The sequence below is a fragment of the Cephus cinctus genome, unplaced genomic scaffold (genome assembly GCF_000341935.2).
Source record: "Cephus cinctus unplaced genomic scaffold, Ccin1 Ccin1_scaffold0418, whole genome shotgun sequence".
Taxonomy (NCBI): Eukaryota; Metazoa; Arthropoda; class Insecta; order Hymenoptera; family Cephidae; genus Cephus; species Cephus cinctus.
The window spans coordinates 5678-33068 of NW_014333101.1; the positions used below are offsets into that span (position 1 = coordinate 5678).

At 38.0% G+C, this 27391-nt stretch overlaps 1 protein-coding gene across 1 annotated transcript; it reads right to left on the reverse strand.

Annotated features, from left to right (window-relative positions):
- Window positions 1-3109: 3109 nt before the first annotated feature.
- Window positions 3110-25417, reverse strand: LOC107267600 (dipeptidase 1-like). Its single transcript, XM_015739527.2, has 7 exons — window positions 25407-25417; window positions 25041-25080; window positions 23799-23931; window positions 23176-23367; window positions 22873-23075; window positions 4477-4637; window positions 3110-3368 (listed from the first exon to the last, which is right to left on the reverse strand). The coding sequence occupies exons 1-7, from the start codon at window positions 25415-25417 to the stop codon at window positions 3299-3301; spliced, it is 810 nt and encodes a 269-aa protein (XP_015595013.2). The 3' UTR covers window positions 3110-3298.
- Window positions 25418-27391: the final 1974 nt, after the last annotated feature.

The following is a 27391-nucleotide window of genomic DNA, read 5'->3' on the forward strand; positions in this document are numbered from 1 at the left end:
CGAAATCTGCATGGGAAGGGTATCGTTTTTCCTGGAATCAACCTCGACGCAAAAGTCGCCGAAACCGCTTTTCGGCACTGCGCTCAAAGGGGATGCCGCTCGTCTCTCTCTCTCTCTGATTCACCGATGCTGCGCACTAGCCTGCGCGATGAAGTTAGGGACAAAAGTTCTGGAAAAATGTCTGGAGGACTGCATCAGCGATGCTGCGCAATTCTGCGAGATAACGTTCGAGGTCAAACGGGCTGAGGGCTGACGTCCGAAACCTGCACGAACGTGCAGGGGTCCGTCGAAGCTTCTGGATGGCTTTCCGGGGTGGGGAGCAAGGGGCTGTCTCAAAATGTCGCGCGAGAGGATCGCCGGCTCTGGGAGCGATCCTTCCCGACTTGGCACGGACACGAACCGTCGAAGCTTCCAGAATGTTCTAGAAGTTTCTCGATCGTGCGTAATTTCCGGAATTACAAATGCCTGACAATAGAGGGTACGTTATTCATGAACGTGTGTTCACTCACGCTCATGTTCGTTTCAACATACCAATGTCCATTTTTCCATAGGATACCAACATCAGACAGTCAATCACTCAATGAATTTCGTGAATCCGGACTCGGGAGCGTACACTTAAAATATCGAACGCACATGGCGAGGTATGCGGTGTATGTTCCTGAAGTTTGGCCTGAAAGATTACCACATGAGTGGCTACATCGCGGAATTCCTCTTCCGTCGAGCATATCTCGATCACCGACTACGAATCCACGTTCTGTTCTTAGCAATTGCCAAATTTAACAACAACATCACCCACAACAGCAACAACAACAACACCACCAATGAAACCGACGAAGAACCGACAACAGATAATTCATGCTCTAAAAACAATGCCAAATAGCCGATAATACAATCCCACAAAACACTTTTCGCGCGCGTGTGCGCGCGCGTGTGCGTGTGTGTGCGTGCGCGTGTGGTCATTGCAGAACGTTATGTCTGTTTAGTGGGTTTTGGTTAAAATAAAAAAATAAAAAAAAATTCGGGCTTCCCCGACTGATTTTCATTATTTAACATGCCAACAAGCCAATCGAGGTGAAAAAAAAATTCTGTCGGCTTTTTTCGGAAAAGGGGCTAATCGACAGAATTACCTTATTTTGTTTCAAATAAATCTTTTATTTGTTATCGAGAGTTAAGTTCAAACTTTTTACTCGGGCAACGAGTTCCAAAGTACCAGACTCCCGGAAACCCTTTCCAGCAGTCAAATCCGTGAATCCAGTGTTTGGACTCACAACATTCTATATTCCCGTTGAATATCTTCCATCCTACTTCACCTAGTGCCCTTATCAGTTTCCTTCCTTCTCCATTTTCTTTTTTATCTTTCGACTGCCTTTTTCTATCTTCCTCTTCTCCTATTCCCCTCTCTTCGCTCGCTTTCCGTGCCCGTCCTTGCGTTAAAGTTCCCTCGTATTCCTTCGTATTCCCTCGTATTCCTCGTACCTTCTCCGCCTTACGTTGCGTCTCTATATACCCTTTGATGCTCTCTATCTTACTCTTGATATCTCCGTTTATGCATACCCCTACCACCGTCCATCTCTATCTTCCCTCTTTCACTTTCTTTACTATCAGCCGCTCCTCCTCTCTCTGCTCTCCCTCTTCGTCAGCCGTCATCTCCTCTCTAACCCCCCCTAGCATTCCCCCCATTGTCCTTCCTTTCTTATTTCTCTTCGTCGCATCTTGCCTCGTCCATCTGTAGCCCCCTGGTAGTTTTGTCTTCAGCTTTTCCCATCCTTTCTGTTCTACCCATGTTTCTAATAACACCATTCCTTCCCATTCGCTTATTTCCTTCCTGGATTCCTTATCTTTATTCCATAATCCTGCGATATTCCAAAACGCCACGTTCCAGCTTCCCTCCCTCTTTTGCTTCTCTTTGATCCTTTCGTTTTCCCGCTCCTTCCCTCTAGCCGATTTTTGTCCTTTCTCTTTCCACGTCAGCCTTCCTCTCGCTCCCCCCTCTTGCTTTATCCAGTCTGCCCTCTTCCTAAATCCACTCTTGTCTTTTTCCTCCTTTACCCTCTGCCGTGTCCGTTCCTGTACCGTCCCTTAGCACCTCTCTTTGCTCATCCCAAGTCCATGTTATTCCATTGATTATTATATTCCCGTAATTCACTCTGACTCTGTTCCTTCTTCTTGTTCCTCGTCTCCTACTTTTCTCAGCAGCTATTGCATTTCCCTCTCTTTCCACGTTAGATCGTCCTCTATTTTGATTTTTCCTCTTATGTTTCTTCTTCCTGTTATCACCTCGATGTTTCCTTCCACATCTTGCACTCACACTTTTAGTTGCCTCCTTCTCTCCTGCTTTTCTTTGAGATATCTTTTTCTCCTCACCCACCTTCGCCTTCACCAACAATCCCGTTATGATACTGATCGCCATTTGTTTTACCGTGCCTTCTATTCTCGCTCTTTTTATCATCACGTGCCTTCTCCTTCTTTCTCTCTTTCCCCTTTCCATCCTTCTCTATATTTCCTTCAGTCTTTCTTCCATTTACCTCCTTCCTACTACTCCCCTTATTTCCTTCCCCTTCATTTTTTCGTTCTTGTTTCCATGTTTCTGACTCTCTCCTGTATGTCCTCAATCAGCTTCTCTTTCTTTCACCGTCCATTATTTGCGCATCCACCGCTTGCATTCTCCTTTCTATCTTCTCGCTTTCTCTTCTCCACCTTTCCTCGGCTTTTCTCATCTCATCTCTCAATCCTGTTATTTCCTCCTTCATCTCCCTCCCCTGCTCGTTAACATCCTCCTTCACCTCCCTTGTCTTATTTTTTATTAACTCTTTCATCTCCTCCAATAGCCTTTCTGCCTCTTGAGCGATATTCCACCAGTAATTCAACGATATTGTAAGTTATCTTTATCTGACGAAGCCTTTTCAAACATTTAGTGCTCTCTTCAATCAGACTCGCTCGCTCTGCTCGCTCGCCGACGATATACTTATCCACTAAACTACCCAGTCTCCGAAATTTGAACATTCCACTCTATACTAACCTTACCTAACTAAACCTAGCATGAACTAATGTTGAACCACATACAATATACTTTACTAAGATATAGTTCGTACCTAATTTTATTCCATCTATTTAAAAGTGTACAGAATTTGGAGTAAAAAGTCATTTGTGCCCAGTTGGTCTGTGCACCAGTGGGTCCTCCCCGCCCCGTCCCATCCTTCAGCAAGACCCTGGAAGGCCCGTCAGGACCGTGGCAACCAAAGGCGTCGGCGCCCTGCTATGCCTGAACTGCGGACCAATGCCGAAGCGCGTAGCCCTCTCAGCAGAGCGATCCACCCAATAATCGAGGTCTTGGAGGCCTACCGAGGGAAATACCGAGAATCGGAAATCTGCAAAACTTCACTTTAAGTCAGGAGGAGCAGGTGGAGCGTTTTTGCAATCTAGAGTTTGCGATTGAATAAAAGAGTGAATGAGTATTGGGAGTATATCGAGTTATTATATTTTGCGTTGCTGCAGTTTCAGTTATTATCTTTCAAGTATTATATTTTCAGTTCTATTTCTTATCTTTTTGCTTATTTTCTTTGTTGTTTTTTTTTCTGTATCGGAATTTTATTTTCTTAATTATATTATTTTGATTTCTACCCCGTGTTCCCTTTTTTTTCGCGTTCCCTCCCCATTGCGATATATGTTTTTGAGTAGGCTCTGGGCAATTACCATAGCCCAGCACGTCATAAATTGTATATTATAAACGCTATCAAATATTTGTTAACTTGATTAATATGAAAATTCTATGGATTAATAATAATAAATTTTGAAATTAATTTGCAGAGGACAACCATATCCCCTCAAAAAACATTTCCGTGTAAAAAACTATGCCACATACAGGAGTGCTGTGAGGTCTTCTAACAAAAAGTATTGAAATCATATTACTAATGTCAAGTACATAAGTGACTACATATCTGCCTATTAAATGATCTAGCACTGGTGCATAATTTTAATTGGTTTTTTCAAAATTTTCTATAACGTTTTCGTTACACTTTTGTATTACTACTGCTTCTCGTATTTAATTATGATTTAATGGTCATTCAATAATTAATAAAACTTAAGTTCGTTATCAAGTACTACTTGGCGGTTCCACGAGAAGATGGAGGAGAATTTTTTTCATCTCAATTAATTTTTCTTGCTCTACAACTTTGCAATTAATTTTTTCGATATCATTTGAAATGACAAAGACAATTTTTTTTATTTGCGAAGGTAAGTTAAATGTATAATTATAATATCCCCATTAGATACGCAATCGAAAAATATTCAATATTCGTCACGTCAGATTTTCGAAATTGTGCACAGTTTCATCGTGAAACGCAAACGTGCATCTTATCGTATACACTCTGTATATGATATATTAATTATCAATTGTTATAAAAAATAAAATATTGAAGTAATTCAATAGTAAAATGTTAGTATACTTAAATTATTAAACAAAGTATTTGGACTTACTTGTTGATTCCATCAAAATCACCACCAACTCCAATATGCTCCACGCCAATCAGGCTTCTAATGTAGTGTATGTGTTCAGCGACATCTGACACAGTAGCTTGGGCTCCGCATTTTACGAAGTAATTGTAAAATGTAACCATCACTAGTCCCCCATTTGATGCCTGGAAAATCATGAGAAAGTCTAAAGTTCGTATTCACAACTCGCTCTTAAAGTCACTAACAGAGTCGTTTGTAGTTAAAAGTCACTAAGAAAAAATTTAAAATCGCGCTATTAGCACTAAAAGCGAGTTCTGAATACGGATTTAAGTCATGAGAAAGTATAACTCTTTTATAGAAAAATCTCTTCGAAATATAATACTTTCAGTAAAACTTTTTTATCACAAATATGAATGCTATCACTGTGTAGATAAAAATCAGAATCTTTTACGTATGAACATGAATTCATGAATAGAATTTATTTTGCAACAGTCATATAATAGATACGACGATGATATATTTTCTTGACTAGCTCAAGAATTCAAAAATTTGCAATAAGTGAAGATTCTTGGTAATTCCGAACCTCTCAGTATACGCGAGCAAAATAATGCAAAAATAACACTAAATAAAGAAATCCATCACAAAAACATATTCATAAAAAGAACTTCATCAAGTGCAGGGTTGCTGAAATGACTGTATTTATATCCTGCATAATTGCTCTATTAGGAAAAACAATTAAAATCATATTATAATGCCAAGTATATAAATCACTACATATCTGCGTATTATGTGATCTAGCAATAGCTCATCATTTTAGTTGTATTTTCAAAATTTCTTATAATGTCTTCGCTACGCTTTTGTGTTACTACTGCTTCTTATAATTAATTATGATTTAATGGTCATTTAATAATTAATAAAAACTTTGAAGATTCCTTATTCAAGTACTACCTGACGGGTCTGTGCCCGAAGTCAGTATTGTAACATTTTGGCACGGACCCCCAAGTAGTACTCGATTAGGAATCTCCTAACATTTTATTAATTATTAAATGACCATTAAATCATTATTAAATATAAGAAACAACAGTAACACAAAAGAATAGTGAAAACGTTACAAGAAATTTCGAAAATACAATGAACATGATGATCATAATATCATGAGGATCATATAATACGGCAGATATGTAGTGACTTACACAGGGTGTTCCTAAATTGCCTTACTAACTGCGTACAGCGATGATTCTAGGTTATAAATTTTATAATTCTTATTCGTTTATTTTTTATAATTTTAAGTATACCATCATTTTGAACCAATAACAAAATACCAAATACCTCCAACTAGCTCCGCTAACGACAAAATGGTCTCTATCCAGTCACTTTCCTTCAGTCAAATATATAGTTTCTTTATAACATATTTTTGATAATTCACGAAATACAGTAATCTTGTCAATACTAACTGTTTTCCACACACATTCAAATTAATACGATACTAACATAAGAATCGTTTTCAGTCACATTCATTCATTCAACAATAAAATTTCAGCAAGTTTGCAACATCACAATATCATTCGATTTTTCATGCTTGAAAATGTATAACAATTGTTACGATCGGTAAATCCGGAAAATCAAGCGACGTAAATATAATTGTAATGAAAGGGATGATTCGTTGGTTCGGTCTACTTTATCAGCACGTCCACATGTTAATACAAGGCCTATCGAATTTTATGATTTGGAATTGTAATAATCTCTCAAGATGTATTTTCGTGAATCAGAAAATATTCTATTTTTAAGTGATTCTTCAGTAGGTAGATCTTTTGGTAAGTTTGAAAACTCTATGGGAATCAATTTCCACGGTAAATATTGAATAGAATTGTCTTGTTCGTTAACTAGATATTTTGTCGCGTCTAGATCCTTCTGGCTCGTTGGTTTTGTTTGTTTTTGAGTGTATCGTTTACCTAATTGTCTGAATATTTTACATAATTGAACTTTCCTACCACTTCGTTTAGACAGAAGTCTGTACTTATTCAGATCTTGTATTCGTAGTATATTTGGATTTCCCTCAGTATGCGATTGAATCTCAATTAGATCGTTTGTCGTGAATGACCAGTCTTATCTAAGTCCTGATGATGTATGAGATGTTGATCAAAGTTTTGATTTGTATTAATGATTTGGTAGGATAACGTAGAGGACCTAAATTCGGCTTCAGTTCTACCTTTTTAGAGTAAGGACGGATAGAGTCCCTATACAACGGCTTCAGTTCTATCCGGGAAGGTTTCGAGTAATTGTTGAATACTCTGATTTCGGTATCTTGGATAAGTTTTAGAGGTTCTTGGTATATTTAATATATTATCTTTGACTTCACTCACGACTCTAATTGGAACTTTGACTTCAATTGTACGATTTAACACGCTCGACAACTCTGATGTTGTTCTTTTAATCTCTTTATCCACACCACCGAATGCGACTTCTGACTCCCTTTTTATAGCAGTAAAACTACTTCTGATTGGTCGATGTGACTCCCCTTCCTCAAAATTCCTAACATATCGATTGACAACTAACCTTTTTTCAATAATCAATATACCAAGTCGTACTCTGTAATTTGAATCTCCTTGAATGATATCCGAGAAGATTCAGGCTTATCCTTTTATTTATATCTACATTGTTCGATATTAACAAAATATAATTCAGTATTTAATATCGTTAATGTATCGTGTACTAATGTATTATTTCTGGATTAATGATTATATGGTTAAAGGATTATAAGAATATGATGTGTTTTGCCTATCAATAATTGTAAGGCGTGGAACGTAACACAATATAAAAGACTTATCGGGTGGTTGACGGTGGAGGAATCGCTAGACAATATTGAAAGATGGCTCTCTCTCTCCCCGGGTAGGACATCTTCTTCTTTCTCCTTATGTCGAAATATTGAATAAGCGTGATCTCAATTGAATGTACAGGGTGTTCGTTATGAAACGCACTGTAATAACATCGTTGCATTCCTTGTCAAATTCTAAGGAATACGTATATTTTCATTTTTTATTTCATATATCAAAATTTCGAGATAATCAAGGTTGAAGTTGCAGTAATGCGACCAATCAGAGCGCGTTTAAACGGAGCGTAGATGATGTCGCGAGTCAGCCTGTAAGACCTGCTTACACTAGGCAAACAAGAGTAAGGCCAAAACACTAAGAGGATTGTCGTAGTGTCCCTGTTTATCTGCATGTAATTGAGTGAGATACAATCGCTCGCTGTAACGTCACTGAATTTCAGAAAGTACCCTTTATTCCTTATAATGTCTATTCCTGTAATGTGACAAGATAGTTGTACCAACGTATTACGTTTTGAGTGGTCCTGAAATGGACCGATTTTGATCTACGCATGACCGAGCTTGGATCTGGATATGCTAATCTGCAACAATTACATACATTTTCTATGATAATGATTATTCTGACACAGTAAATATTGTAGAGTACGTAACATTTTTATCACGATGTCGCCGATTAGGATACCTAATTGTATATTCTTGCGCTGTTTGTGTTTGGTTGCCATTATATTGGGCTAACACCCAATACATGTCGCAATATTCTCTCACAGAATAATCACTCGTAATGCGATCTTGTAGTCGAAACAACATAAATCGAACTGACTGTCTCCGCATTATGAAGCGAAATAGATTATAATTTGTAAACAGTAATAAGTCTACTGCGGTCGAATGACTTGTTTACAAATTACAACTTATTTCACTTCACATTGCGGACACAGTCAGTTCGCATTATGAGTAATTATTCTATGAGAGAATATTGCGACATGTATTGGTTGTTAGCCCAATGTAATGATAGTCAAACACAAGCACTGCAAGAATATGCAATTAGGTATCCTAACGGCGATATCTTGATAATAATGTTACGTATTCTACAATATTTACTGTTTCAGAATAATCATTATCATAGAAAATGTATGTAATTGTTGCAGATTAGCATGTCCATATCCAAGCTCAATTATGCGTAGATCAAAATCGGTCCTTTTCAGGATCACTCAAAACGTCATACGTTGGTACAACTATCTTGTCACATTAAGGGAATAGACATTATAAGGAATAAAGGGTACCTTCTGAAATTCAGTGACGTTACAGCGAGCGATTGTATCTCACTCAATTACATGCAGATAAACAGGGACACTACGACAATACTCTTACAAGGAGAGGACGCGAGCTTAGTCACACGGATTTAGAAGCCCTTTTGGGGTAAGAAAGTACTTTGTAATAACAAACTGCAGGCCAATTGGCAGGACCCAATTCGGACCCGTTTTCGAGAAAAACCAGTTTGAAAAATGCAGTACTACTCATATATCTGCACCGTTGGCAATGTTTTCGAGAAGGGGGCGTAGCTCGGTAACAGCGCGCCTGACTACTACCCGAGCGGCCAGGGTTCGATTCTGCCACCACACGTATTCTTTTTTATTTTAATTCTTTTTTTTTTACTACCCGACGAGACATGTTTATCTATTAACAATTTTGTCAATTTACGTACGAAATGAGTGGATTGGAACACTATTATTTTTTATTATCAGCCACTGGTTGATTGGAAACGGCTATAAAGATTCAAAGCGTATTGTTAGGTGTACATATGTTTTTCATTATTCGCTATCACTACTGGCTTCTGTATAGCCTTTACGTTTATTTGGACGGTATGTATCATAAAAGCATGCAAAACATAAATTATGTTCACACCATGTACATTTTATGAATGCAACTTCTTGTTCGTTGCAATGACAATTTTCTTTTGATAGTGATGGAGGAAAGTTAATTTCGTTCACATTAAAATAAAAAAAAAATACGTGTGGTGGGAGAATCGGACCCTGGCCGCTCGGGTAGTAGTCAGGCGCGCTGTCACCGAGCTACGCCCTCTTCTCGAAAACATTGGCAACGGTGCAGGTATATGAGCAGTACTGCATTTTTCAAACCGGTTTTTCTCGAAAACGGGTCCGAATTGAGTCCTGCCAATTGACCTGCAGTTTGTTATTACAAAGTACTTTCCTACCCCAAAAGGGCTCCTAAATCCGTGTGACCAAGCTCGCGTCCTCCCCTTGTTAGTGTTATTGGCCTAATGTAAGCAGGTCTTGCAGGCTGACTCGCGACGTCATCTACGCTCCGATTAAACGCGCTCTGATTGGTCGCATTATTGGAACTTCAACCTTGATTATCTCGAAATTTTGATATATGAAATAAAAAATGAAAATATACGTATTTATTAGAATTTGACAAGGAATGCAACGATGTTACTACAGTGCGTTTCATAACGAACACCCTGTATACTTCGGCGGGCTGAGGGTGGAAATAAATTGGAATTCCCTCACCAATTTGAGTCGCTGAATGATCCTCGTCTCGGTAACTTAAAGGAGCGTGTCAGGTGTGTTCACCACGGCGTTCCGAAGAAAAAGAAAGTTGAAAGAAAGTAAGAAAGTTTGCAGCGTACGTTTTGGGGGATTACGTCATGAGGGATAATGTTGCTACCTATGAAAGGATTGCTCCAGGCTCCATGTTCATAGTCAGTGCTTGAGACGAAGCACAGTCTTAAGACCGTAGATGTAGTAATAATAACACATGGTAGAGGATATCTTAAGATTATACTTGAAACAAAGAACTGACTCTGAATACGGGCCTAGAACCTGTAGCGAGAAGGAACGCCATCCATCCGCTCTGCGATTTATTATAATACTTCGCGCGTCTCATTTCAACAAGGTTTATCGTTGATCACGAAAATGACCTTCCTCTTGTTGAGAGGTGGTTAGTTTTCAATCAAGAGCCGTGTAAAGTTGACCAATCAGAGCGAGGTGTCGACAGAAGCGTAGGCACTTCTAATTTCTGAGTTTTTCGAGATACAGACTATTGTACTCTAAAATGGTACGTAGGATATGAAGATACTTTCCGAGATTAGAGACGAGCGAGATCACACATCTGAATTTTTTTTTTTTTTAATGTAACTATCGCGCAAGGCAAATGACATTATATCGCTTTATTTTATCCCCACGACATGCACACCAGATTGTAGCTCTTTCCCACTACCCAGATGAACGGACGTACGGCACAAGTATAGGACAGATTAATCGCAGATTTGCGGAAGATCATCGAGTGATGTACGAGAAATCTCAGATGGATCCTTTCTATATGAAGCATCGGATAATTGATATGAAAGATCCACTTGTAATCTACAATGAACCGTTCGCAGTATCAAGATGAGTAAATGTCCGCCGTAAGGTAATCTCATATACCTTCCGCATCCTGTATCTTCCTTCGGCATCCTGTATATTTGGCATTATAATATGATTTAAATATTTTTTTTGTTAGTAGAACAATATTGCATGATATAAATATAGGTATTTCCTTTTAAGGTGGGGCAGTCACAGCAGTTCTGCTGTTAACGAGGTTTTTAAAAACAAAAGTGTTTTGTGGGGGGTGTTACGTATATTGACCTTCATTCCGAAACAGAAGAATAACGTAGCCGATAGGTAGCATAATTGCAGACTCAGCACGTTACCCAGTGCATTGCCCGTGCCACCTACCCAGCTGGTTAGCCGAGTGCATTCCTAACGTCCTAACCGTACCTAGACCATCAGCAAAAATCGACTATATAAGCAGCCAAAATCATGGCACAGACGCTCAGAAAATGATTCAGTTTCACGCGTAAAAGATCGGACTGCACGTTGTCACTCGTGGCTCTAACCGTTAGAGTATTAGATTCAGTGTAATATTCGCAATCTGGCCTAGGTACGGATTCGTTATTACATACCCTAGGGAACAAGCTGGACCGGTTACCGGGCAAAATTGAGCTGCAAAGACTAGTCTTTCCAAATATCGCATAGATTTGATAAATTTCTGGTCCACTAAATTTCTTCTTGCCTTAACCTCACACACAGTCAGGTTTTGTTATCCGATTTCACAATATTCCTCATAATCGAAACACTGTACACGACAATTAATTGAAAACTTCTAAATTGGTTGTAACAATATATCGTAAATTCACATTTTACTCGCGTTTTCAATATCTATTACCCATCCTCAACATTTCAGAGAATATCTATCTACGTTGGAATAGCAAGGCGTGTTTCAACACCTTAAACGAGCAGCGAACCCACCATTGAGTGCATTCTTACTGCTCGGAATTCACTCAAATATTATTCACGTTACCTCCAGTCGTTCCTTTTCTTTTGGTTACTTCTAAATTTTTGTTATCAAATTTAAAGGTCTCGCTAGCCACTACGGCCTACGAAACAGGGGTATCACAAGTTTTTGTTCTATAAGTTGTATTAAAGAAATTCTAGGCACACAATATCCTTATGTGAAATGAATTTGCATTCATTGCAATCACAGATCTTTTCCGATTTACCCTTCTTTTTCCATTATGTTTCAGGAATGTTAGATGATGTTATATATATTTCTCCTATTTTGAAAAAAGTCTAGTGCGAAAGGTGAAGCTGAAATAAATGTAGTAAAATCGCCTCATATTTTGACATAGAGGGAAAGACATTTCTTAATACATAATCCTATATTTGAATATTAATAGATACACTTCCAAAAGACCTCCACCAAGTAGAACGTAGCATATTCAAGTACATAATTTTGAGGCCAGAGTGACATTAGATTTCAAGCTTCAGGAGCAGTTGGTGTTTATTTTTTTGTACTTTTCGTTCGGAAAAAATTAGCAAGCAGCATAACACTAAAAAATAAGCAGTCAAATTCTATGACAAAACTTTGAAAGATTTACACATCACAGTGTTACAAAATTATTGTGTTAAATGCGCTTACTTCATTCTTTTGCCAAACTAGATACAAGAAACTACGGAGAGAAACAGGGAGACACCCTGAAACTTCACGTCCGATACATATTTAGTTTTCGCGAGGATTAAAGGCTTAATTAATAATTTTAGATAACGTTCTCGCTTTCCGGTTTCCATCGGATCGCCACCCTGCTACGTACATTTACGCCAATGCTTTCAAAAGATTTGTTATTGTTTAGTTGAGGTTGATTTGTTGATAATATTGTAGGGACGTTGGACATATTAGCACGAAAAAAGATTGTTAAGATCCCGGATGTATGGGTGGGCAAAAGGTGGTTTACAGATGAAATAAAAAGGGCGGCGGACAAAAGGAATAACGCCTACACAGAAGCAAGGTACAAGGAAACGGATAATAGCTGGGAACAGTTTAAGGTAGAGAGAAATGCTGTAGTTAAACTGATATTGTGACGTGCAGGGCGTTATCCCACGTCTAACAAAGTTAATCTCCCACGCTACTCGTGGAAGTTTATATTTATTTTTGTTCTGGGTAAGTTCTTGACTGCCGTCCTATACTGCCGGCTGCCGGTCCGGTCCTTTGGATTGCCGTTAGGTGGAGGAACTGGTGTATGGTCTATTTAAATCAAAGATGGAGTGATCCCAATGAAATGATTCGAATATATTGTTACAACCCAATTTTGCTTAAGTGCTAGTTATTAAAATAGAAAATAATGAAAGTGCCAGATGGTCTTACAGCTAGGTTACAATGATCTCGTAATGCCGTGTCCACACTCACTCTTGCGTACTCACTCTCATACGTTCATTCGGCGTGCAACGTTAGACGCCCACGCTGCCTTGGTGTTGGTAATTCTTCTTCACACGACTTGAGATCCTTCACTTTGGTGATCACTTAAACTACACGACAATATTGTTCGTGGCAAAAAAATCAGAATACTATTATCTAAACTCACATTGACTGATACGCTACGCGTGCAACTCGTAGTGCTCGATACATCTTTATCGACTTACAAACGGCGATGGTTAACAGTACGCGGAACTCCCGTGAGAATGATAGCCGCCGCGCGATGCAATTTGTGAGGAGCTATTCTAGCCCGAACTATGCGCTCTGGTGTGTATCTGGAGACTGATTTGTCTTCCCTGCTCCATCCTACTTTCTGCTGAAAGTAGGTGGACAGGTAGGGGCAAATCTTACTAATTCAGCGGTTTTACCCGCTCGCGTGAGTCCCGGAATTTACAGTTCATACGTTTTGGCACGTTCTTGGTGCGATAAGACCGGAAGCTAGCTTCCTCACATTTTGCTGGAGTCGGCATCTCCGAGTTCGCGTGGTTTCTCTGTTGCATATATGTGTGTGCGAGATCCAAGTCCAAAAGGCACGGCATGTGACAATAAGACAAAAGAAAGAAGAATATTATGAGGATATGATAGACCTTAAAAAAACTAATTCGAGGAGAGACAGTAGGAATAAGAGAAACTGGAAACATAGATTTTGAAATATTGGATGATAAGACGAACGGAAATATAGCGGATAAATTTAACATATTTTATGTTGAAAGTATTAATAAGATAGTAAGCTCAATAGCGAATGATTCATATGGAAGTCCACGTAGAAGAAGAATCCTGATTAGGGATAGTGTAGGGAATGAAAGAATCATTGAGAAATTTCAGGACGTCGGAATAAAGGACCTCGAGAAAATTGGTAAAGGACTCCCCGAAAAAAAGGGTACAGAAGCAGGAATATTAAGTGAAATACTAAAAATGGCATTCAGCGCAATAAAACAGAAATTTGTTGATATAATCAACGAATCCCTAAGTGAGGGATGTTGTCCTGATAGTTGGAAAACGTCCACGATCATACCAATCCCAAAGGTAGATAAAGCCATAAAAGCAAAAGATTTCCGGCCAATTAATATGCTGCCAATGTATGAGAAGATACTAGAGTTAGTAGTAAAAAGCCAAATTGAAAAATTTCTGGAATCAAATGAGGTCATAATAGAGCACCAATCGGGTTTTAGAAAGCAATATTCGTGTGAAACAGCAATTCAAATCGTGGTTGACGAATGGAAATTGAAAATCAGCGAGGGGAAAATAGTGGGAGTAATCTTCATGGATTTGAAACGATCGTTTGAGACTGTGGACAGAGGACTGTTACTGGAAAAACTAATGCAATATGGAATAAGGGGTAAAGTATGGGAATGGTTCAGATCGTACTTAAGCAACAGGACACAACAGGTTAGGTTCAATGAGGAATTTTCAAATATCATAGAAACGAAATACGGAGTACCACAGGGATCAGTGTTAGGGCCATTGTTGTTCGTTATATATATAAATGATATAGTCGACATATGTCCGGAAGATTGTGCAATAAAGTTGTTTGCTGACGATACATTAATATACGTAACCGGAGAAAGTAGCGCAGAGGTGGAAAGAAAGATGAACGAGGCACTATGTATAGTAGAAGGATGGGTGAACAGGAACAAGCTGAAAATGAATGTGGATAAAACTAAATGCATGATTGTAAGGAGTGTAAGAAAAGAATTAAGAGGGAACATCGTACTGAAAGGTATGGATGGAACTGAAATCGAACGAGTTGAAGAAATGAAATGGAGTTGGAGTGATGATCGATGATAAGCTGCGATTTAAAGACCACTGTGAATATATGTTGTAAAAGATAGGTAAAAAGACGAGTTTTTTTAATCGGATAGGTCAATATATATCAGCGTACACCAGATGCGTCGTATATAAGGCAATCATTGCACCACATTTTGAATATTGTGCTACACTGTTAGTATGTATGGGCGAGACAGAGCTCAATAATCTGCAGATAGCGCAAAACAGAGCGATGCGTGTCATATTGCAATGCAGCAGGTATACAAAGATAGAAGTTATGTTACATGCGGTTCAGTTTATGAGTGTTAGACAGAGACTACACTTTAATGTGTGTATACATATTTACAAGGGCGTAAAGAATCTGATGCCGAAAGAAGTAGCGAATAAGTTCATTATTGTGACATCTAAAACTGATAGGGAACATAGGGAACATAGATTTTCCGACAAGCGGAAAATATCGCAATAGAATTCAGGAGAACTAGAAGTGCCCAAAAAAGCATGTTCTATGAAGGAGTGAAAATGTATAACGCGCTACCAACAGAGGTCAAAAGTTGTGCACTCACTCACTCACTCCCTCACTCACTCACTCACTCCCTCACTCACTCACTCACTCCCTCACTCACTCACTCACTCCCTCACTCACTCACTCACTCCCTCACTCACTCACTCACTCCCTCACTCACTCACTCACTCCCTCACTCACTCACTCACTCCCTCACTCACTCACTCACTCCCTCACTCACTCACTCACTCCCTCACTCACTCACTCACTCCCTCACTCACTCACTCACTCCCTCACTCACTCACTCACTCCCTCACTCACTCACTCACTCCCTCACTCACACACTCACACACTCACTCACTCACACACTCACTCACTCACTCACACTTTAAGTCAAATGAAGTAGTTGTTTGAGTGAAATTGAAGATAAATGTGTGTACAATCTGTGTATAAAGTATGTAACATTCAAGTGAATAACCTATCAGGGACGAAAGTGATAAACTTTAGGCGAAATACAAGAAAATCGGGAAAGAACGTTCAGTGATAGCAGTGAAGACAGGTGCCGTATTCTGGCCACGTCATCGAGATTGCCGCGATAACGTGGCGAATAATAAAAATACTGTCGTGAATTCAATATGAGTACGCGGTCGGTAAGGACTGCCAGCACAAGCGGGCTGTATGAAAATATTTGCAGAGGATGCAAAAAGGAAATATTAAAAGAGATAATTAAATGCATTCCATGCGAGAAAATCTTTCATCCGAGTTATCATAAACTGCACAAGAAGTACAACGTCGAGGACGAATTAGTACACTGTGTACGGGCCACAGAAACCATATTATTAATGGAAAAGAAAAAAATAGGAGCGAGTTGTAGCAAGGAGAGGAAACAATCCACGGGGGAGAAGATACCTTCTCTGGATGAGAAGCTTGATAAAATTGTAGAAATTGTACGTGACATGAGACAAAATATGGTGGAAAAAAGAGATATTAAAAAACTCATTACAGAAATTGTTAAAGAAGAAATTGAGGAAATAAAACAGGAAGTTATTTATTGGAAAGATATGGAATTAGAGACTCTAGTTAGGAAAACTGTAAGTGAGGAAGTAAATAAAATAAAAAAAGATCTACTGAACTTTGTGCCACAAAACATTCAAGTTGTACAAAGTCAACCAAAGAGCTATAGGCAAGCAGCCAAATCGGAAAATATCATCATAGTGAAACCAGTCCAGGAACAAGGAAGTGAGACCACAAAGAAACAAGTAAAAGAAAGAATCGATATCAAGAGCATGCATATTGGAGTCACAAAAGTAAAAAAGGGTAGAGATGGTGCGGTCATACTGGGATGCAGCACAAGAAGTGAAATTCAAGGCCTGAAGAATACGAATAGGCAGAAGAAGCCTAAGATAAGAATAATTGGAATAGATGCAGAAGAGATGGAAATGAATGGTAGCCAAATGATAGAAACACAGAGACTAGGGGATAAATTCAATATGAGTGCGCCTAGGCAGAAGAAGCCTAAGATAAGAATAATTGGAATAGATGCAGAAGAGATGGAAATGAATGGTAGCCAAATGATAGAAACAATAAAAACTCAAAATGACATGAATGCGTCCCATATGAAAATAATCAAGAAGATAAGAAAAATTGTAAGAGTGGGAGAGCAAAATGATAGAAGAAACACGGAAGGTACGGTGATACTGGAAGTAGATACCGAAACGCACAACAAAATAATCGAGAAGAGGAAACTTAACTTGGGATGGAAAAAATGTCCAGTACAAGATTTTGTAAGTGTTAAAAGATGTTTTAAATGTTGGGGATACAATCACATTGCGAAGTATTGCAAACGTTTAGGATGGAAAAAATGTCCAGTACAGGATTTTGTAAGTGTTAAAAAATGTTTTAAATGTTGGGGATACAATCACATTGCGAAATATTGCAAACGAGAAGAGGCGTGTCAGCACTGTGCGGGTAAGCACGAAGGCAGTGAATGCAAAGAAACAAAGAAAAGATGCGTAAACTGTATGTTTAAGATACAAAAGTATCATGTGTCGATAAGCGATGAACATGATGCACTTGATAAAGAATGTCCCACATTCAAGAGGATGATGGAAGAAGAACGGAAGAGAACAGAACACCTCGTTGATGAATAGCAATTAAGGTGCAAAAGAGAAATACTAATGTGCACAAATGCGCAAAGTTTACTGATACATAAGGACGAAATTGAAGAAGAAATTCTTAGGAAGAGAAGGCCCATGTTATTGGCCTTGACGGAAACGAGGCTAACAGAAGACATTATGGAGGCTGAAAATCCAGCATATAAAGGTGTGATAGCTGCTATCTATCACACGCCGAGTGCATCAGATGCAGAATTTATTGAATTTATAGAAGAAGTAACTGAAGAAATTATTGTTAAAGGGGAATGTATAATAGTTGGAGATTTTAATATAGATATGAAAAGTGGATTACATTATGCAAGAAAATTGCAAGTAATAATGGAAGAATTAGGGATGAAACAATATGTACAAGAGCCAACAAGAGTCACATATGGCAGCCAGACTATTATAGATTTGGCCTTTGCCAATATGGACATATAGGTACAGGTCCAACATACACCGAAAATAAGTGAGTTTATAGAAGAAGTACCTGAAGAAATTATTGTTAAAGGGGAATGTATAATAGCTGGGGATTTTAATATAGATATGAAAAGTGGATTATATTATACAAGAAAATTGCAAGTAATGATGGAAGAATTAGGGATGAAACAATATGTACAAGAGCCAACAAGAGTCACATGTGGCAGCGAGACTATTATAGATTTAGCCTTTGCCAATATGGACATAGAGGTACAGGTCCAACATACACCAAAAATAACGGATCACTCGTGGATACAAGTCACTCTCAAGGATACGCACTTAGAAACGGGAGGAAAAGAGTTCATAGTAAGGGATTTTAGCAAATACTCTGAGCTACATTACAAGATAGTATTAGGTGACATTATAAAAATGAATGAAGTGCGAAGTGGAGACGTACATGCCAAAGCAAATAGATTAGTCAGTAATATGATTAAAGCCTTAGATCAGGTTGCACCTCGGAAGAAATTTAAAATACCTAGTAAATAGGCAGGTAAGAAATGGTATTCTGAAGAAGTAAGAAAAGTAGCAGCGGCAAGAGATAAGGCATATATCAAAGCGCAATATGAAAAAACGGAGGAGAAATGGTCAGAATATAGAGTTATAAATGGGCAGGTAAGAAATGGTATTCTGAAGAAGTAAGAAAAGTAGCAGCGGCAAGAGATAAGGCATATATCAAAGCGCAATATGAAAAAACGGAGGAGAAATGGTCAGAATATAGAGTAGAGAGAAATAATTTAGTAAAGCTAATAAGGAAAACAAAAAAGGATTATTACGAGAAGGTGATAGATGAGAATAAACAGAACCCTATAAAAATGTGGAAATCTCTTAAAGAAATCCTGAGGGGGGTGAGTGTAAGCAAAAACGAAGTAGTGGACTTAGACCTAGAGCTTGATGCAACCAAACTCGAGTCAAATATAAGTGTAGCTGATAAATTTAATATGTTGTTTGTAAATAGCATAGACAAAGTAGTTAAATCTATAGACACGGAAGTAGACGCCAAAGAGAAATAATTTAGTAAAACTAATAAGGACAACGAAAAAGGATTATTACGAGAAGGTGATAGATGAGAATAAACAGAACCCTATAAAAATGTGGAAATCTCTTAAAGAAATCCTGAGGGGGGTGAGTGTAAGCAAAAACGAAGTAGTGGACTTAGACCTAGAGCTTGATGCAACCAAACTCGAGTCAAATATAAGTGTAGCTGATAAATTTAATATGTTGTTTGTAAATAGCATAGACAAAGTAGTTAAATCTATAGACACGGAAGTAGACGCAGACAGTAATATAGTGTATGAAAATGAACAATGGCTCGATGAGTTCAAACCCATCGATATAGTGGAACTACAGAAGATAATGGATCTTGAATTAAGTCGATTCCATCCTAAACGGACCACCCCCAACCCCCGTAGCATCTCCATATACTCCTTATAATAGTGAAAATACCATCACTTAAATAGCAGCATTTTTGGAAAGATTCGTCTTTAGTAGACTAGTATTTTCTTAATAATTCATTTTAAATTATTTTTTTATTACTTTTACTCTTATCTATTATTTTTAGCCTTTTTAACCCCTTGGTGGAGAGTGAAGGGGGGTAGAGAAGCAAGGGGTGGGCTCTTAATACAGTATCTGTACTTTTACGTGTGACATATGATTTCCGATGAATTTTTCTCTTGTAAACACGAATTTGTGGTCAGTTTTGCTCCATTGCCCTTCGATTTTGAAATAATTGCCAATAATCGAGATTTTCCCTGAATAATTATGCCACAGTTGATAAATATACGCAACTTCGCTTCAGGTGGTATAACGACAAGTTTTTCTGAGGAATGACAAATGAGACAACGACTTTTTGTTTCAGACGTTCTACTAAATTGCAATGTCATTTTCTGATCAACCTCCATTTTTTCACTTGTAACATTAGCATCAACACTAGCCAAGTTTCCCACTAATGTTGAACTATGGTCGCTTGATGACGACGCCTGCGGGCCCGCTTTCCCACCCTGACCAGCCGCCGGTTCTGGGGATCCGAACCCCTGTCCCGTAACACTTTTACGTGTGGTTGCCATGACGGCGTGATAGCCGTAACCCAGGGACTTTGCCGGATAGTGGGACAACTCCGTTGCCCACCGTCACCACGTGGAGGTGCCCTGGTTGCAAACACACGTTAAAGATATTGAGTTACAGTCTTAGCACACAACCTCATACCTGTGTGTAGATCCAACGATTTTCAAAAGCTTCCATTTTCTGAAGGTTATTAGCACGGATTCGTAATTACAAGAGAAAAATTCATCGGAAATCATATGTCACACGTAAAAGTACAGATACTGTATTAAGAGCCCACCCCTTGCTTCTCTACCCCCCTTCACTCTCCACCAAGGGGTTAAAAAGGCTAAAAATAATAGATAAGAGTAAAAGTAGTAAAAAAATAATTTAAAATGAATTATTAAGAAAATACTAGTCTACTAAAGACGAATCTTTCCAAAAATGCTGCTATTTAAGTGATGGTATTTTCACTATTATAAGGAGTATATGGAGATGCTACGGGGGTTGGGGGTGGTCCGTTTCGGGTGGAATCGACTTAATTTTTACAGTAGTTACTACAGGAAGTTATTTTATTCATTTTTATCCAAATTAGATTTGGGCCGAAAACCGGCCTTATGGACCCTCCTCCTTTGACAACTACGTTTCTGTGGCTGTACTAAATTAACTTTCGGTTGCTTTGTTATTTGTTTTGGGGTAGAAGGGGTGCTTTCTTGGTTCTGAGGGTTCCTTCCACGTAACTCCTCTCGTGTTCCTAGTAGTCTTTCAATGCTTATAGTTTGCGATACCGTTTCATCTATTTCTTCCCTTTTACTTAGTCTATGCTCTATTTCAGGCTTTAAACCCATAATGAAACAACCTAATAAAGCACCATCAATCTCTATTTTAAACGTTGGTTTTGCCGTTCCACTATTTTCCAACTTATGTACTTCCATAATTTGATTTCCTATATCTTTAATTCTATTTGCAAATGTGATGACGCGCTCATCCTCCTTCTGATATATGTTTCCTAACTCTCCATGAAGTCTATGAATTGATTTGGCAGGCGCAAAAATCCCTTTTAAATATTTAATTAGATCACTAAGTACACTGAATCTCTGACCTGCTATAGTTTTCCTAGCTTCACCCGTGATGCGGGCACGTATGATTTTTGTTAAGTTTGCCTCGGTTTCTGAAGGAACCATAGCTCTTGCTTCCTCGCATCCTGCTATGAATTCACATAGAGGAATATTTTCACCATCAAACTCAGGAACTACCGCAAGGGCATCCCTCAAGGAAACTAACTGACCATTACTAGACATCTCTTCAAATGGCGAGGGTGACGGTGGTGCTAGTCCTCCCAAAGATTTATTGATAATTCCTATTTCCTTAACTAATCTAGGAATTTGTAAGTCAATACTTTCCGAATCTTCTTCCTCTATGCCTTTTTCTAATTCTACTCCTTTTTTAGCTTTCTCTATTTCTTCCTGACAACATACTGTATCTTCCCGAGGTAAACTATGCCTTGGCCGAAATGGATCCTGTGAATCGTCTAATCCAAACTCAATATCTACTGCTTGAACAGCCGATTGATCCTGCTCTTTCTTTGACTTTGATCGTGTATTCATACCTCTCTAGTAATCATTAGCAATTGAAATCCCGGATGAGCCCCCAAAAATTTACGTATGTTACGTCCGAACCAGAATGGAGGTCTAGTAGAGATGATATCCTTACATTTCACATCCTACGATGTATCCACCTTACTGGTGCCTTTACCGAACCGTAATATACTATAACTTTGCCCTGTTTTGAGTCAATGCTTGCGCACTTTACTCGGGATTGGGCTATGCCTCTAATTACCAAGGAAAGGATAAATTGAACTGGATATTTGCTAGGATTGATTTGAAAATTACTAAACAAATGGAAACCATCACCAACTAAACAATTGAACCTAGGAAATCTAACATTTATGACAATTCAGCAAAAATTAAAGAGTACCATCACCAATAATAATTGATTGTGCTTACCTTGATTCTGCAGCTTACGATTACTGAAGATCTCTGCGGTGTAGAAGAGGTTGGTTGTAGGTAGAATATATATATATATAAAGCAAAATTAGTGAACAAATTAATAGAATTTATTATAAAATTGCCACACAGACAACACACTCTACGAAAATGCTATTTTATGGAATGAGCGAAAACAATTTTAACTGATACTGAATAACTTAACGAATTACAATGAATTGGAGTGAACTGATAATTGTATCTAGTGAACAAGAGAACGTTAAACTGTTTTTACTGAACTGTCTGACGGACCAGCGGAGAATGAGGAATGAGAGTTGAAAAAAATTAGGGATGTTGGTTAGCGGGGGTGGATTGTTGGAGTCGGGTTAGGGATTGTCGCTATTGGTTCAGCTAGAGAAATTTTTAAGAAAAAGAGCATGGAGTGGTTAAAGAAATTAATTTATTGGTGCTGGAAATTTTGGCGGGGGTACTCTGCATAGGGGTAAAGGAATTGCTGGATCATATTTTCCAGGAAGGGTCATGGAGTCATAAAGTTAGGAGCGTCCGCATATGTATCGCATAAACAACGTCAATAACAGTCAATCCATAGACTAAATACGTTTTCTATAAACATTTCCGTTAGGCTCTATTCATTGTCAGTTGACCTAGAACCTATATATTAAATAACAATATCCTAGGGTCGCTATGTGATAAAAACAAGACCCCACTGTTTAGTCTTCCTATAGCTGGACATAGACCACGTACGTAGGATCTGATTTTCCACGCGGACGTAACACAAGATTTGTTGTGCTATCGTCTGCAAGGTATTTGTTTTAACCTAATATAACGTTAGCGACTTACCAACTGTCTGAGAATTTCATCGGGTACATTTCTAGATGAATTGCAAACGGCGAACGCAGATGAATGAGAGAATATCAGGGGAGCTCTGCTTGCCCGAAGAGCGTCTCTCATGGTGGTACGTGCTGTATGACTTAAGTCAATCAGCATACCCAGTCTATTCATTTCCCGAACAACAGTCTTGCCGAAGCTTGTGAGACCACCGCCTATATGGTATAGAACAGCATATGTGTAATAATTTGGCACATATAGATTATAATTAATATTTGTATACAATTGCATATTTTGGAACAAGAATGTTCTTACCAGAACTGTCATCGTCCTGTTCAACCGATGAACTTTTTGCCCAAGGAGTGTTGCAGGTATGTGTGAGTGTAAGATATCGCACTCCCAATTGATAAAGTGTCCTCAAAACAGCTAAACTACTTCCTAGACTATGACCACCCTCTACACCAATTAAAGAAGCTATTCTACCTTTACTATGGGCCTCCAGAATTTCTGTAACAAAATAAAGGTTTGTTGCTGAGTTAACATCTAGTTAAATTTTAAAGTAGAAAAATATGCCTTGAAGCATAACCAAATAAACTATCTTCGCATTTTCTAGTCCTATTTTATGCATTCAACGTCTCAAAGAAATTAACTTCATAGACGTGAAACTTTTAAACCAGAAATGTAGAACATTTGCAAATATTACTGTTCCAACTACATATGGAACTTAATTATTCCTGCTAATCTTATGGATTCAGCTATTAGTTCGGGAATTCGGATACAGATACTTCAGGTGCACACATACATCTTCCTATGCCATGGTAATTGCATAAAATACCTTTAATTCAGATTCAATTTGATAAAGAGTATATAGAATAAACACTTTGCTTATTAGTTAAAAGTCAAAAAGTCGAGAAATAGTTTCAATAAAGATTACCTACCCATGGAAGACGCAGCGAATTGCATGTGCTGGGAGTACTTCTCTATGAGCCTTTTGATAAGATCCACCTGTTCGAGAGTCAATTGAACCGCGTTGAGATGTTGAGACTCACATGGTACATAGGCTGCCCAAAACTGAAAAACCATTAGATGAATAATTTTCCTTTTTCCATTGTCAACATCCGGTATGACTTCTTATAGAAAAGTAATAATGAAGGGCATTACTTTTTTTGCAATGTTACGTTCGCGTGAAAAATCAGGTTCCACATCCGCAATCGATAACTGAATATCAAAAAGCTGATCAGTGGGATCTGGTTTCTATCACATAGCGGCCCTTGGAGGCGGGTATCTTGCATATGGATCCCAGATTTAGGAAAATCAAAATGAATCTTTGAAAGAGGAACATGTATACACATTCTATTTCGGCAATAGCCCTGAGCGTTAGCGATTTCACTCAAGTGCACATGTGTACCCATAGTGGACACTGCTGATTTTAACGTTTTTCCTCGAAAATCCCATTAAGTTCCTTATTCATATCCGAAGACATCATCATTACTCAATCCTGACCCAGTAAATCCTTCATCCCCATGCAAATTCTCCCGCCGAAATCTTCAACACCAATGATTCAACTTCCTTAACCACGACGTGAGCTTTTCCTAGATATTTCCCTTAGCTGAACCAGTAGCAAAAATCATCAATTCTACCTTAAAATCCACTCCGCTAACTAACGTCCGCCAAATTCACCAAGACTCACTCTCATTCTCCGCCGATGCGTCAAATAGAGTATGTTTGGTCTGGTTAGTTTGATTTATAATAAATTGTATCTGTTTGCTTATCCAATTCGCTCTCTTCTTTTTTATATTTGAAATATCCAATATCTTTCTCCACCATCATTATCAGGATCAGCATCATCATCAGACGCCGAGGTAATCAATTTATAATTATTAAATTTGGTGAAGAAATACTTTAATCTTACAAAAACTCGGGTGGTAGTAATGTTTCCTATATCTTTAATTATTTATTTAGTGGCTGTATTGACTCATTTTAGTATACATATTTAGAATCAATTTCACCTAATATCCAACCTTATCAAGAGATATCCAATAATAAAAAAAAAAAAAAACTTATCAAGTGACTCGGGTAAATCTCGCGCCAAGTACAGGCAACCGGTTATACAGAGACGGTAACACGGCTCATAGAGATTCTTTACTCGAGTCAACTCTTATCCACCAAAAAACACTTACGTGTAAAAAACTACGCCAAGTACAGGAGTGCTGTGAATTCCTGTAATAAGAAGTATTGAAATCATATTATTGAGGCCAAGTACATAAGTCACTTGCCTATTATATGATCTAGCACTGGCCCATCATTTTAATTATATTTTCAAAATTTCCTATAACGTTTTCACTACTTGTTGGATTATTAAGTTTATCCTGTACGTAGAACTATTCCACAATGGTTAGAATATCAAAAACAAATCGACGTTGAGTGATAACATAAACAACAGATTTCTTACAAATAGCATAGGGCTATTTATCTTTAAAGGACATGGATCTTTCGGTCTTTGTGACTAGTGTTTAGTCTCTTGTAAAGAGTGAAACAGTTCAGACGGTTCTTCCATTGTTGCATTAAGAAAGTATAAGTTAAAATATATATAATCCATTGCATATTTTGTATTCATTTGGTAACCCATTTCCAATAGGTTATGGGCCCAGATTACATTGTGCATTAACTGTGTATTTTGGGAATAATGTCAAAAGTTTTTTTAATATATAAAAGTTTTAAGTGTGAAGTGTTAAGTACTGAGTGTAAGTGAAGATGGACAAGTCTAAGGACAGAAGAAACATAATACCGTTCATGGGCAGTACATACAATGCATGGAAACATCGAATCAGGAATTTATTACACGAACTAAATGTGCTAAAAGTCGTTGATGAACAACCCCCTGATCCAGTGAGAATGAAGTGGAAAAAAGCAGAACGAGTTGCCAAATGTATTGTTACTGAATATTTATCGGATGCTTACCTGAAATATGATAAACCTGGAAATACTGTTAAATCTATTCTGACAAGATTAGATAATATCTATGAAAGGAAAAGTATTGCCACCGAAGTATCTATTCGTAATCAGTTAAGCAGACTAAAAATGAAGAGTGACGGAAAATTGGACGATCATTTTGTAGTGTTCGATTTAATAACAGAACTAGCGGCAGCCGGCGTGTCTGTGACTGAGAACCAAAAAGTCTCGTATTTGCTCACAAGTCTCTCTAAAATGTATGGAACTGTATCAACAGTGATTGAGACAATGACAGAGGATACAATTACTTTGGATTTTGTTAAAATAAGACTTCTGGATCATGAGACAAAAGTGCAAAACGGAAGTGAAGATACAAGTGTCAAAGTATTGCAAATCGAAAAAGAAATTTCAAGAGGAAAGATAATGCTGGTTCAAGAGGCTATAGGAGCAACCGCAGAGGCCAAAATAGAAGAGGTAGACGCTCACATTTTTCAAGAGGGTTCAAGCCTAACAAGAATTTACCCTATGGAAAGTGTCATCAGTGTGGACGACCTGGCCATAAAATGAAAGACTGTTACTACTATAAAAAGAATCAACAATACAAAGCAGAACGAAACAAAACGGTCCACACAGTTCAAACTGTGCAAACGGAGTTGAATGAGAAATCGAGTTTCGCTTTCATGACTGGAGAGTATCAAGTAAATGAGAGTGATATGTTAATATTTCTATTGGACTCAGGAGCATCTAATCACCTTATTAATAAAGACAACGTGTTCTCAAGTGTAATTGAGCTGCATGAGCTGCATTGAGTTGAAAAGAGGAAAAATTCAAGTGACAAGTAATCTGGGTATACGAGTTGTCCACGAAGACGTCCTCTATAGTCCTGAGGTTCCATATAATTTGCTGTGTGTAAGGAGAATGCAGCAGGCAGAGATAAGTATCACCTTTAATGAAAAAGGGGTACAGATAAGCAAAGATGGTAAAATTATAATGTACGGTAAGTAATAAATAATTTAGTAGCTGCTGAATTTGTAGTTGCAAAAAAGGTAAATTCTCAAGTGTATAATGTGAATAGAAATAATTATTATTTGTGGCATCAGCGATTAGGTCATATTGGTAAGTCTAAATTCCAAGAGCTGAAAAATAAACAAATGGTCCGGGACATGAGACATCTGGAAAAAGTAATATCAAACGACGATTTATGTGAGGCTTGTATTAATGGTAAACAAGCTCGTTTACCATTCGAGAAAGCGAAGGATAAGAGTTACGTAAAAAGGCCATTGTTTATTGTTCACACAGACATGTGCGGGAAAGTCTCTCCGCCTACCATCAATAACAAAAATTATTATGTATCGTTTGTCGATGAGTTTACACATTACACTGTGACATATTTAATTAAACACAAGTCTGACGTTTACTCAGTTTTCAAAGACTATGTTGCAAAAAGTGAAGCTCATTTTAACTCAAGAATCGGGCATTTGTATTGTGATAACGGTACAGAATGCTTATCAAATGAAATGAAAGATTATTGCGTGCAGAAAGGGATCAGTTATCATTTGACTGTTCCAAACACACCTCA

Coding starts and splice junctions, on each gene's coding strand:
- LOC107267600 (XM_015739527.2), bottom strand. Junction 23,932..25,040: donor CTTGGCGTAGTTTTTTACAC/GTAAGTGTTTTT, acceptor ATGGTTTTTCAG/TTTTGGGCAGCCTATGTACC. Junction 23,368..23,798: donor ATTCGCTGCGTCTTCCATGG/GTAGGTAATCTT, acceptor ATTTTGTTACAG/AAATTCTGGAGGCCCATAGT.